This window comes from Polyodon spathula, chromosome 11 (genome assembly GCF_017654505.1).
Source record: "Polyodon spathula isolate WHYD16114869_AA chromosome 11, ASM1765450v1, whole genome shotgun sequence".
Classification (NCBI taxonomy): Eukaryota; Metazoa; Chordata; class Actinopteri; order Acipenseriformes; family Polyodontidae; genus Polyodon; species Polyodon spathula.
In genome coordinates, this window is record NC_054544.1 from 15,422,063 (window position 1) to 15,435,570 (window position 13,508).

At 34.2% G+C, this 13,508-nt stretch overlaps 1 protein-coding gene across 1 annotated transcript in view; it reads left to right on the plus strand.

Annotated features, from left to right (window-relative positions):
* The window catches only part of ttn.1 (titin, tandem duplicate 1), a 172,421-nt gene that overhangs the window by 56,380 nt on the left and 102,533 nt on the right, over positions 1-13,508 (plus strand). The window contains exons 74-97 of the mRNA XM_041263764.1: positions 144-431; positions 893-994; positions 1,108-1,390; positions 1,516-1,699; positions 1,804-1,887; positions 1,972-2,239; positions 2,350-2,610; positions 3,144-3,353; positions 3,447-3,524; positions 3,634-3,657; positions 3,775-3,831; positions 3,936-3,989; positions 4,300-4,383; positions 4,788-4,859; positions 5,332-5,409; positions 5,628-5,708; positions 6,815-6,889; positions 7,407-7,613; positions 7,927-8,022; positions 9,541-9,621; positions 9,851-9,931; positions 11,486-11,623; positions 11,853-11,933; positions 12,210-12,290. Coding sequence (XP_041119698.1) covers positions 144-431; positions 893-994; positions 1,108-1,390; positions 1,516-1,699; positions 1,804-1,887; positions 1,972-2,239; positions 2,350-2,610; positions 3,144-3,353; positions 3,447-3,524; positions 3,634-3,657; positions 3,775-3,831; positions 3,936-3,989; positions 4,300-4,383; positions 4,788-4,859; positions 5,332-5,409; positions 5,628-5,708; positions 6,815-6,889; positions 7,407-7,613; positions 7,927-8,022; positions 9,541-9,621; positions 9,851-9,931; positions 11,486-11,623; positions 11,853-11,933; positions 12,210-12,290 — 3,048 coding nt within the window. The remainder of the gene's footprint in view (positions 1-143; positions 432-892; positions 995-1,107; positions 1,391-1,515; positions 1,700-1,803; positions 1,888-1,971; positions 2,240-2,349; positions 2,611-3,143; positions 3,354-3,446; positions 3,525-3,633; positions 3,658-3,774; positions 3,832-3,935; positions 3,990-4,299; positions 4,384-4,787; positions 4,860-5,331; positions 5,410-5,627; positions 5,709-6,814; positions 6,890-7,406; positions 7,614-7,926; positions 8,023-9,540; positions 9,622-9,850; positions 9,932-11,485; positions 11,624-11,852; positions 11,934-12,209; positions 12,291-13,508) is intronic.

The window sequence follows — 13,508 nt, forward strand, 5'->3', positions numbered from 1 at the left end:
GTTTCTTGCTGTTTTACTATTTCAGTTGCATAATATATATTCATTGTGCTTTTAAAAAATCATCTGAATGCATAAAATATCTGACACTCATTTTCTCTTATCATATTTGTGTCATTAAGTCATTATGCTGTTTTCAATTTCAGAACTCAAAAGACCTCCAGTTTTTGATCTGCCTCTTAAACCAGTCACAGTTAATGTAGGTGAACGCTTGCAGATAAGCTGTCATGTCCATGGATCCGACCCTATCAAGATTCATTGGCAAAAGGACAGGAAAGAAATTAAACCTTCTGATAAGTGCCAAATTACTTTCACTGATGGTACATCTGCTTTGGAAATAAGTGCAGTTGCTAAAACTGATGCTGGTGACTACGTATGTAAGGCCACAAATGAGGCCGGAAGTGAATCTTGCAAGGCACAAGTAAACGTAAAAGGTAAAGTGCAATTACGGTATATAATCCAGTTTGCACTGCTTTCTTGCAATGATAGTTTAAAGCTCTTTTTTCATTTTATCTTATTTTCTTTTAATTACATCTTATACTTGCTTTGACCATTATCATGATCACTTCAACACCATTTCTTTATTTTGTGCATTAATTTTGTATATCTGTTTAAAAGTTTGCTTTATCTTCTGAATAAAACAATGATAGAGATACATACCATCATATATCTTCTGTGAAGGAACCTGCTTTTCTTCTTCCTTTAAATTCATGTAACTAAGCACTAGACATCTAATGTTACACCCGTCATAACTTTCTTGAGAAACTGGGTTTTTATATTGCATGTTATTAAATATAGGGTAACTTCATCCTGCTTCTTAACTAAGCTACGCATTGTTATCTGTTCAGTAATTCATATAATATGTATTAAAATATTGAGTTACATTCTGATTTAGATAAAGCTGTGGGAGGATTATCTGCACCAGCAACAGCAAAGCCAGCAAAATTAGACAACTTATTCTTCATTGAGGAACCCAAGAGTATCAAAGTGACAGAAAGTAAGTGTAGATAAAATAATATTAACATCTCTATATTTATGTTTTTAATCTAATTATGTTTTCAGTTGCTGGAAGGAACTGTTGCTCAATGCTTGGTTCTGTTTCATTTTCAGAGGGGGTAGCTACTTTTATTGCCAAAGTTGGTGGTGACCCAATTCCAAATGTTAAATGGATGAAAGGCAAATGGAGACAAATCAACCATGGAGGACGCATTGTTGTAGAGCAGAAGGGTCAGGAGGCAAAACTTGAAATCAAAGAAGTGACCAAAACTGACTCAGGACAGTACAGATGTCTTGCAACAAACAAGTTTGGTGAAATCGAATGCAGTACCAACCTCGAGGTTGAGGAAAGGAAAGAACTAACAGTTGATGCCGACTTCCGGGCAAAACTGAAGAAGTATGTGTAAAGTATTGCTAGGAATTATTATCAAGACAAACATATGGTTGCAATCCTAAAAATTGACAACATGCTTTACTGAAATGTGATTTAAATACATATACTTTTCCTTCTTCCTTCTTTAGGGTGCCTTCCAAACAAAAGGAACAAGAGGAAGACAAAGACATTGATATTGTAGAGCTGTTGAGAAATGTGGACCCCAAAGAGTATGAGAAATATGCCCGCATGTATGGAATCACAGATTATCGCGGTCTTCTGCAAGCACTTGAGCAGCTCAAAAAGTTGAAAGGAGAGGAAACTCATCAACTGGTAAATAATATTACAATGTTATTTAATATCTCCTTTGCAGAGGAAATGTGCTACACAGTATGTGCTCGTTGTCAGTTCATTAATAGTTTTAATCTGTGGTTCAGGAACTGGAGGGAAGAAGTCCTGTAGAAGAACAGGAGTTTGATGAACTTGTCTCTTTTCTACAACAAAGAATGACACAAACTGAGGTATGGAAAGTAATATTCTTTAGAACAAAAACCTGTACTGATTTAAAATTGTGAAAGGAAATGATCAACTATTTGTGCTTTCAGCCAATCATTCTGGTCAAGGACATTGAAGATCAGACTGTTACAGTAAATAAGGATGCAGTATTTGAATGCGAGATCAAGATAAACTATCCTGAGATTAAGCTTTCCTGGTATAAAGGAACTGCAAAACTGGATACTGATGAAAAGTATGACATAAGCATTGAAGGTGACCGCCATCTACTGAAAATTTATAACTGTGAAACACAGGATCAAGGAAACTATCGTATTGTCTGTGGTCCACACATTTCAAGTGCTAAATTGACTGTAGCAGGTAAGTGTTGTTTTTTAGCAGCTTGTTGTACATAAATATTGTATTACTGGTACTATACAAGCTTTCTCTTGGATGAAATACTAAACTACTTTTTTTTTGTTATTTTACAGAACCTGTAGTGGAACAGCATCTTCAGAGCTTAGCTGGTAAGGAAGGCCAGATGGGTACCCTGGCTTGCCAGTTCTCAGTACCTAATGTAAAATCAGAGTGGTTAAAAAATGGAAAGCTGATAGAGGCACATGACAGATACACAGTTGATGTCACTGATAAAGTACAGAAACTTTATATTAAAGACCTAACACCAGAAGACCAAGGACGTTTTACCTGCAGATTTGAGTGCCTTGAGACCACTGCTGATTTTAGGGTGGAAGGTCTGTATTGATAACTGATAATCGCCTGCAGTTAGGAAGTCTAACAACTCATCATCGGCATCATCATAGTGTTGAGTCTTCACATTTTAACCGCTTTTTCCATGTGTGCCTATCATTATTTTTAACAGTCATTAACCAGTTTACCACGGCTGAACATTCTGGAACATTTTCTTCTCTTCTTTTGCATTTTTCATTCTTGCCTTGGGGATATAATTCACAGCCTTCTTGAATCTTGATTTTCTTTCTTTTTTACTCTTGTATTTTATTTCAATTTTGGCCATCAAATCATTTTTGAACATGGTTGGGTTTACTTTTTGATTTGATTTTCTTACTTTTGAACAAGTGCCAACAGTTTGTTCTTTAGACTCACACTACTTATTTCTATAGTTACTACTATGACACTGCTCCTTTTCAATTTTGACTTGCATAACCAATTGTAGTGGACTCTTCAATCCAACTATTATTATTTAAAACCCTTGTAAAGATTCTTGCATGAAGTCAGCTAATGTTTCAACTTCCCTTGTTTGTTACAGCTCAACAAATCCAGTTCACCAAGACCATCCGGGACATTGTTGTCAATGAGAATCAATCTGCAACCTTTGAGTGTGAGGTTTCGTTCGATGATGCGATTGTTACATGGTACAAAGACGCTACAGCGCTTAAAGAAAGTTCAAAATACAACTTTAGAAAGGAAGAGCGTTGTCATTTTATGACCATCCACACTGTAACTGCTGACGACGAAGGTATGTGCTATAGAAAGTAATAGTTAACCATTTATTTTTGGAACAACTAATGAAAGGGTGCCGATTAAATTTCCTGCATTTACAATATTTTAGGTGTTTATTCTGTAATTGCGCGACTGGAGCCAAGGGGTGAGGCCAAAAGCACTGCTGAACTCTGCTTGTCCAGCAAAGGTTTGTACAGAAATACATTATGAAACATCTCAGTGTTATTTCTTTTTCTTAAACACATATTTTTAAAGTAAAACGCTTGTTTGTTTTTTTTCTTTTTTTTCTTTGTCAGAAATTGCTTTGGGAAAACAATATGGTGAGTAAAAAAAACAAAATTGCTTATCAAGGTTATAAACTCTTTAAATGTTAAAGCCCGCATTGTAATTGATAGATTTCTATATATTAAAAAATACAAAACTTTTATATTCTTTAGATGTTCCTGATACTGGAGTACATGATGCAGACGTACCATCTACAGTAATCACCAAAGGTAAGAAAGCTAAATTAAAGGTTAAAAGGTCAAAATACAAAACATATCTCTATACAGTAATTAATATATTTTAAAATTAATACATACCTGTATTTCCTGTATAGATGTGACTTCTAATGTTATTGAGTATGCTGCTGAAGAGCTCATTACAAGGAAAGGTATTAGCCATAATGATCATCTTAATTATCTGATGTGTATTCATCTCTGCCACCACTAACCTTTCACAAAACTCTTCAGATTTCCACTAATAAGCTTTTAGTTCATGTCTTTGATTAGGACTTATATTAGTTGATTATCATCTTAGTAAATGTTGTGATTTAACAGAATGTCTTTAATATGTCTGTTTATGGTACTTCCAACACCAGAATGATATTGTTTTTGTGTCTGTCTTTGAAATGTCACTAATATCGGTTAGCTTTTATTGAGTATATATCTGTGATTCTTACCGTTAATTGTTGTCATTTAAAGTGCCAGACTCTGAAAGAAGGATAATTGAAGAAGAATTTGTACAAGCTACTATAATTAAAAGAGATGAAGTTTCTGGACCTGCAGGTAGACATCTTTTATCTGTAAAAACTATACTAAAACACAAGCAAAAATGTGTGTCGTAATGCATGTAGTACAACAATTGTACATTCCTTCATTTATTTAAATTAAAGCTGTGGTTGGTTTGTGCGTGCTAATATTTGTAAATCTCAGATTCACCTCCGTAAATTGTATGTGTAATGGTTCTGTATTTTGTGTCAAATGTACCTTTCTATTTACTTAAATGTTTAATGATCAAAATCAGTTATTTAGGAATACAGACCATCAGTTTATCTGCACCCAAAATAATGATATAACATGTTCTGTTGTACATGTATTTTGTATTTATTAAATATTTGTAATTTGATTTTGGTATTTTTTATGTTATCTTTCACTCACAAATCCGTAAAGCATTTTAATGTGTCTTTAAGTTTCAAGGGTGCCTGTAGATGAAACAGTCAGTGCAACAACTGTAGGAGGAAGATACACAACTCCTGAAAAAGGTAGAGCTCTGTAAAGGCTATAGCACTTGTGTCTCACGGATATATGTATACGTAGCTTTTCTTGTGTTAGCACTTGCTGCTTACCCACCTGTCTGTGTGTTTGCGCTGCTTCTTTGCTATAAAGCAACTAATAGCTTTGTCTCAGCACAAGCAAGTTGTCTTCTGTACTGTATGTGCGCTTATCGAAGTGTAAACTGATGTTGCATTGTTACTGTATGTCTGATTATTGTCTAATATATAATCCGTCATGTTTTGTGTGTCTATCAGTGTGTTCTAAACAGATCACACAGACACGACTCTTTTTGTTTATATAAAAGTGGAGTTTTCCATTTTTATTTTTGTTACATGTACAGTTCTATGTCTTCCTAAATATTAATAAATACATAAAAAAAACATGCTTCTGCATGTGCGCTTGAACAAATCGCAATCATTTTGGCAACTTTTCTCTAATTTGAAATTAATCTCTTTGAAGTTCCTGAAGCTTCAAAGAAGCCAGAAGAAATTACACCTGCTGCTGTACCAAAGAGAGACGAGCCTGCTGGGGCTAAAGGTACATTTACAATTTTAAGCACAAGTGGGTTCACTAATATCAGATTTACATTTTTTTTTAATTCTTGAACATTTTCTAGGTTGTACCTACAAATCACTTGTTTGTCCTTGCTAGAATTAATCAGTGTTAGTGTTATTTATAGCATTCACATGAGTTCATCTTTTCTAAAATACTAATATTAGTATGTCCTTTACTGAAATGAAATGCTATTTTTGAAGTACCTGAAGTTGCCAAGAAGCCTGTATCAGAGGTTACACCAGAAGATAAACCAGAAAAGAAAGACCATGTTGCATCAAAAGGTACAGTGTCAACTGGTACAATGACTTTTTTTTGTCTTGTGCGTTTGGCAATTTAACATCCTGCACATCTGCGCATCTCTTTCAAATATTTTTGTTTGTTTGTGCCAAGTGTCTCCAATGTGCGTTTTAACTCAGCATTTTCAGTACAATAAATGTTGTGTTCTTAAGAACACTAGAGTCTATGTAAACTCTTGCTTGATACTTGGATTTCTTATTTGTGTCGGTCTACATTTTTTTTATTTGTGTCGGTCTACTTTTTTCTCATTTGTGTGTGTCTAGTAATTCCTCATTTGTGTGTGTCTAGTTATTTCTCATTTGTGTGTGTCTAGTAATTCCTCATTTGTGTGTGTCTAGTTATTTCTCATTTGTGTGTGTCTAGTTATTTCTCATTTGTGTGTGTGTCGTTATTACTCATGTGTATGTGTCTAGTTATTCTGTTGCATTCCATTTTATACAGCATATAACAACATTTATGTTGAGCCTAGATACACCAAGACCTATAAACAGACTTAGAATCAGCATGCCAATATTTCTAGGAATTAAATATCACTTGGAGTAAAGTTATTGACTTCTTAGTGCTTGCAGAGAATATTGCCTTCACAAACACTGCATTTGACTTTTTGACCCCTGGATTTATGGAATACGTAATGCTTAAAGGTAATAACCTTTTATTGCTTCTGAACAGTCTGCAAGCTACACAAAAACATGATATTTAGTATGTATTATTCATGGATTGCTAGTTAGCATTAGAATATAAAAACAAAATTATAGAAACTATTTTTCATTCCTACCCTGTTGCTTTCAGTCTTCATAGTAAATGTTTATTGAAGGCTTTGAAATATGTATCATCTATGTATACACACACACACACACACACACACACACACACTCTCAACATGTCAGTGGCATATGACACTGCAAACATAATCAGTCTCGAAGCTTTATGTAGTAATTAATTTGCTTGTATTTCGTTTTATGTTTTGCACCTTTCATATGACAATTAGTTTTTTTGTAACATTTCTGTTGTTGATATTGTTATAATGTTCACCATGAAAAAAAAAAAAAATATATATATATATATATATATATATATATTTTCTTCAAAGCACCTGAGGAATTGAAGAAGCCTGTATCTGAACCCGCTGTTACTCCAGCTAAAGGTCACGTTGCACCTACTAAAGGTACAGACGAATGTGGTGTTTGGAATACTGTGTTTGTTATTGCACACCATGTCAACTTTGCATGTTTTATGTCAATATATGTGCCAGGTCATATATATTGTTCTTAAAAGTTGTTGTCTGTCTATTGATATACATCTGCCTGTCTGTCTGTCTGTATGCTCTTTTAGCTTTCTTACTTTACATCTTTCTGGGTTTTTTTTCTTATTGTTTTTTTTTTTAAGCTTTCTTACACTATTATCAAAGCCTCTTTTTAAAGACATAAATGTTATAGATTGTTACTAAAAAAAAAAAAAATCTTTAAATGCTTCAACAGTTCTTGTGCTACTTGAGAGTAGTTTTAAATGTGTGTCTGCTGCGCTGAAGCAGTGTCTGACATTGTTAATGCCTGTTAATTGTGCTGGAAGTTCCAAATTCAGTATACTTTATAAGTACGTATTCATGTTAACATCTTAATCATTTTCATATTAAATCCTTGTATGGCCATTGTTGTCTAAAAAAAAACATGATGTCTTTAAAGTGGCTGAAGAAATTAAGAAACCTGTACCTGAAGTGAAACCAGCACCTGCAACCAAAGTAGCACCTGAATCAAGGGTTGCACCTGCAGAAAAGGTTACACCTGTAGATAAAGTTGCACCTGAAGCCAAAGTGGTACCTGAAAAGAAAGCTACACCTGAAGTCCCGTCTGCTGTCACTCCCAGAAGGGAAGAGGTTGCACCAGTGAAAGGTATTGCTGTGTGTCTGCGATAAAAAAATAAATAAAAAAAAGTCTGCTATTTATGTCGTACCTTCTTGGTTTTGTTTTATGTTATTTCATCATTTCTTTCTTTATGTTTATTTATAAACATAGCCATGAGATAATGGCTATGAGCTTATTGATGTATGTTTGTGTGTGTCTTTGTTATCGGTACTGTGAATTGTCATTTTCTTTAAAACAAAATGCTTCTGTCAAAATGTGTGTATGTCCACTTGTTGAATGTTTTCTGGCTGCTTTGAACTTTTTTTTTTTTTTATCACATCTTCAATAATATCCTTTAAAGTTCCTGAAGAGCCAAGGAAGACTGTACCTGGAAAACCTGAACCAGCTCAAAAACCAAAACCAGTTCTTCCAGAAGAAACTGTCACTCCTGCTAAAGGTATAGCTATACACTATATAGCGCATACGAATAGAAATGTTTACATAGGGCCATATAGTGCAGTATATGTTGTATGTCCGTTCATTAGTTGTATTTTTTTTTATGTTTGTGCAAATGTAAAATATGTGGGGTTTTTTTTGTCTTAATGTTTTGTTTGTCTGTACCAAGTCATGTGTGTTCAATAGATTACAGCAAAAATCCAACTAAAAATATTAAAATGAGTCACAGATCAAACCATCACAATGTTATTTATTGTAAGGAATAGTAACTGTTTTTTATTCTACTTAAAACAAACAAACAAACAAAAAAAAAAACATTGTGTAAGCTAGCTCTTTGGTTTAAAATTTAATTTTAAATCAAAATTAAACAATCTTATTATGTTCTAAAAATATTCAATTTAACATTAGTAATTGTAATAATTGTAGTAAGAACAAAATATATACATCAATAGTAAGTTAGAAATACACTGGGGGGGTTATATCACTTAATTATATAATAATATATATTATATAATATAAAATATATATATATTAGCATATATATATATAGATAGATCTAATATATACGTATATATATATATATCATATATTTATTCTACAGTATATATGTATATACAGTATATAAAAAATAAAATGCTATCTATTACATGTTATTTGAGGTAATAACTAAATTAATTAATGGAAAAACTTTTTTTACAAAGTTGGAGATGATGACAATAAAATATGTATTTTTAGGATATGGTGAACTATATTGTCCATGTTTTTGTTTCTTGTCTTTTCTGCTTTATATGTCTGTCTATAGCTCTTTGCAAACAAATATCTAAGATGTGGCCGCTGCCAGATTATTCTGAGTGAAGTGTGAGCTTCAAACACATCAATTCTTTGTCTTGCCATTCCACTTTCTTAATGCCTGCCAGCATCTTGCTGGTTATATTTGCTGTGTTTGTTTTACATGTTTACCTACTAGGATAACAATATAGCGACATAAACTATATATGTTTATGCAGGGAGTAAATGAAGTGACTGTAGGTGAACCCATTCTACGTGCAGAAGCCCTGTAATACGTTGCATACACATCACTGCAAAACATGTCTCCATTTATGTGCTTTAGTATGTCTTGTGACTTCAGTTACATCTATACTGGATAATGATTTAACAGGAACACTGTCTTTTTCCATTTGTAATGCAGCATATAAGGATAGTGTTACATTTAACCACATTCACTTTATAACATATTATTACCAATTTTGTTAAAGTAACCCAATTAATCTTTATGTAATGCAATGCAAAATATAAAATAAAATATACTTAAGCAGAACAAAGTGATATTTATTTGGTACACCGTATCTATTAAGTGTCGACCATCCCAGTCATTACATAATTAATATTAATGCATCATCAATGCATATCTTGAAGAGTCGTGTCATGTCTATGTGTTGTGTGTCCATGCTTGTCCATGGAACTTTTCTTAACCAGCACTATGCGGCAAATGAAGCTAAATTTGAAATATTCTTTAAAGTGCCAGAAGCTCCTAAGAAGACTGAACAAGTTGCACCTGCACTGGCTGCTCCAAAGAAAGAGGAGGTTGCTCCAGTGAAAGGTACCTGAAACCCAGCTTTAAGAAAAACTTTTCTTGCTTAATTTGTCTTTACTGAATCATTTTAGTAACAAACAGTATTGATATCTTATTAATGAAGAGCAGTACACAATCTGTCTTACCTTTCCAGTCATGTCATGTCTATGTGTTGTATGTCCATGCTTGTCCATGGCAGCATTTCTTTACCACCGTTATATGGTAAACTAAGCTAAATTTGAAATATTCTTTAAAGTGCCAGAAGCTCCTAAGAAGACTGCACAAGTTGCACCTGCACTGGCTGCTCCAAAGAAAGAGGAGGTTGCTCCAATGAAAGGTACCTGAAATACAGCTCTTAGAAAAGCTTTACATGTTCTGCTATGCTTCAATAACTTTTTTTGCTTTATTTGTCTTTTTACGCTGTGCAAAGTATTAAAGGGGCGTCCCTTTGTACACTGTATCTTGTTAACATGCAGTACGATAGTACTCAATTCTGTCAACAGTATGGTCATGTAATGTCTATATGTTGTATGTCCAAGCAGCATCTTTGTTTGTCTACACCAAGCCAATGAATCTATGTTTTGTCAGCTACAACAGTGTGCTATTTCATAACTATAACATGCTTACCATATTCCTTCGAATGTAAGCCGTTTTCAAAGCAGCATCATTAGCTTCCTGAAGAATTTGAAGAGACGCTTTTACAATTTCAGTGTTTCGTTATTAGGCTTGAACAGATTGGAAATGCTGATCAGACCCCCGTGTTTTTTGACAAAGCAATCACAAAAAGTGAGAAAAACAGGTGCTACTAATCATGACTGGAAATGAGAAGCAGTTCATAACTGTAATGCTGTGCGGCAGCAGACAGCCACAAACTGTCTCTATGCATGTGTAATTGAGGTTATATCTTTGTAAATAGGCATGTTTATTTGATGTCTTATTTCTTCCTGAAATTGAGGGTGGTGAATTTGGGCTGCATCTTAAATTTAAGGGCGTCCTAAATTCAAAGGAATGCGGTACTGGATACATTTCTTTTAACAATTCCAAAACAATCATTTCAAGAAACTTAGTTGTCATGTCCTTTTAATGTACTTGGTACAGTGCTCAGCTGTCAACCTTCTGAGTCATTTCAAGGCTGTGTGCTGTACTGTAAGTCCATGCAGCATCAATGCATTTCTATAACTGTCCACTGTGTTATTGTGTGTTTTGTATTTCTGTCTAATTCTTTGTAACTGTCGTTAAAGTGCCTGAAAAGTGACTGAATTTACAAAGGTATACCCAAAGACCTATGTGAACATCAAACACAGAACTTTATTGTCTTGCCATTCCACCAACATGTTCATGAGAAGCTCTTCTTAATTTCTTCCAGCATCTTGCTGATAATCTTTGATGTCTTTGTTTTTTTTTAATGTAAACTGTGTGTTACCAGTTGAACCACTAGAATACAAATGTAGTGAAAGAGAATATAGTGATTCATTTAGGTTTTTAAGTTACTGGACCTACTGTAGACAATTCAATTGCAAATGCAGATATCACACAACACACTGATGATGATCCGCTGGGATGTGCCAACATTAATTTGAGTATTTGTCTATCTACTGTGATATTTTTGTATACCATGTATATTTGATTTTGTAGTTAATACTGACTAATTTTGTGTTTATTGTGAAACCTACAACAGTGCAATTACATCTAAAAACCTTTAGCAGTAATTGTCAAATATGCCACATTATAGATGTAATGTTAAAAAAAAGAAAATTCTACATCATGTGCACCCTTTCAATTTCAAATCTGAGGAAGGCATCACTACCTATTTTCCTCACCTAATCAACTATTATTAACCATCCATGTCGTGTCATGTCTATGTGTTGTATGTCCATGCTTGTCCATGCAGCATTTCTTAACCAGCACTATGCGGCAAATGAAGCTAAATTTGAAATATTCTTTAAAGTGCCAGAAGCTCCTAAGAAGACTGCACAAGTTGCACCTGCACTGGCTGCTCCAAAGAAAGAGGAGGTTGCTCCAGTGAAAGGTACCTGAAACCCAGCTTTAAGAAAAACTTTTCTTGCTTAATTTGTCTTTACTAAATCATTTTAGTAACAAACAGTATTGATATCTTATTAATGAAGAGCAGTACACAATCTGTCTTACCTTTCCAGTCATGTCATGTCTATGTGTTGTATGTCCATGCTTGTCCATGGCAGCATTTCTTTACCACCATTATATGGTAAACTAAGCTAAATTTGAAATATTCTTTAAAGTGCCAGAAGCTCCTAAGAAGACTGCACAAGTTGCACCTGCACTGGCTGCTCCAAAGAAAGAGGAGGTTGCTCCAATGAAAGGTACCTGAAATACAGCTCTTAGAAAAGCTTTACATGTTCTGCTATGCTTCAATAACTTTCTTTGCTTTATTTGTCTTTTTACGCTGTGCAAAGTATTAAAGGGGCGTCCCTTTGTACACTGTGTCTAGGTTAACATGCAGTACGATAGTACTCAATTCTTTCAACCGTACAGTCATGTAATGTCTATATGTTGTATGTCCAAGCAGCATCTTTGTCCAGTAATTATTTACTAGCACTATGTAGTAAATTAAGTTACATTTCAAATACTCTTTAAAGTGCCAGAAGCCACCAGAAAGACTGAAAAAGTTGCACCTGTGGTGGCGACGCCAAAGAAAGAGGAGGTTCCCCCAGTGAAAGGTACTTAAAACAAAGCTTTCCCTCCTTGCTTTGTTTGACTACACCAAGCCAATGAATCTATGTTGTGTCAGCTACAACAGTGTGCTATTTCATAACTATAACATACTTACCATATTCCTTCGAATGTAAGCCGTTTTCAAAGCAGCATCATTAGCTTCCTGAAGAATTTGAAGAGACGCTTTTACAATTTCAGTGTTTCGTTTAGGCTTGAACAGATTGGAAATGCTGATCAGACCCCCGTATTTTTTGACACGGCAATCACAAAAAGTGAGAAAAACAGGTGCTATTAATCATGACTGGAAATGAGAAGCAGTTCATAACTGTAATGCTGTGCGGCAGCAGACAGCCACAAACTGTCTCTATGCATGTGTAATTGAGGTTATATCTTTGTAAATAGGCATGTTTATTTGATGTCTTATTTCTTCCTGAAATTGAGGGTGGTGAATTTGGGCTGCATCTTAAATTCATGGGTGTCTTAAATTCAAAGGAATGCGGTACTGGATAAATTTCTTTTAACAATTCCAAAACAATCATTTCAAGAAACTTAGTTGTCATGTCCTTTTAATGTACTTGGTACAGTGCTCAGCTGTCAACCTTCTGAGTCATTTCAAGGCTGTGTGCTGTACTGTAAGTCCATGCAGCATCAATGCATTTCTATAACTGTCCACTGTGTTATTGTGTGTTTTGTATTTCTGTCTAATTCTTTGTAACTGTCGTTAAAGTGCCTGAAAAGTGACTGAATTTACAAAGGTATACCCAAAGACCTATGTGAACATCAAACACAGAACTTTATTGTCTTGCCATTCCACCAACATGTTCATGAGAAGCTCTTCTTAATTTCTTCCAGCATCTTGCTGATAATCTTTGATGTCTTTGGTTTTTTTTTTAATGTAAACTGTATGCTACCAGTTGAACCACTAGAATACAAATGTAGTGAAAGAGAATATAGTGATTCATTTAGGTTTTTAAGTTACTGGACATACTGTAGACAATTCAATTGCAAATGCAGATATCACACAACACATTGATGATGATCTGCTGGGATGTGCCAACATTAATTTGAGTATTTGTCTATCTACTGTGATATTTTTGTATACCATGTATATTTGATTTTGTAGTTAATACTGACTAATTTTGCATTTATTGTGAAACCTACAACAGTGCAATTACATCAAAAAACCTTTAGCAGTAATTGTCAAATATGCCACATTATAGATG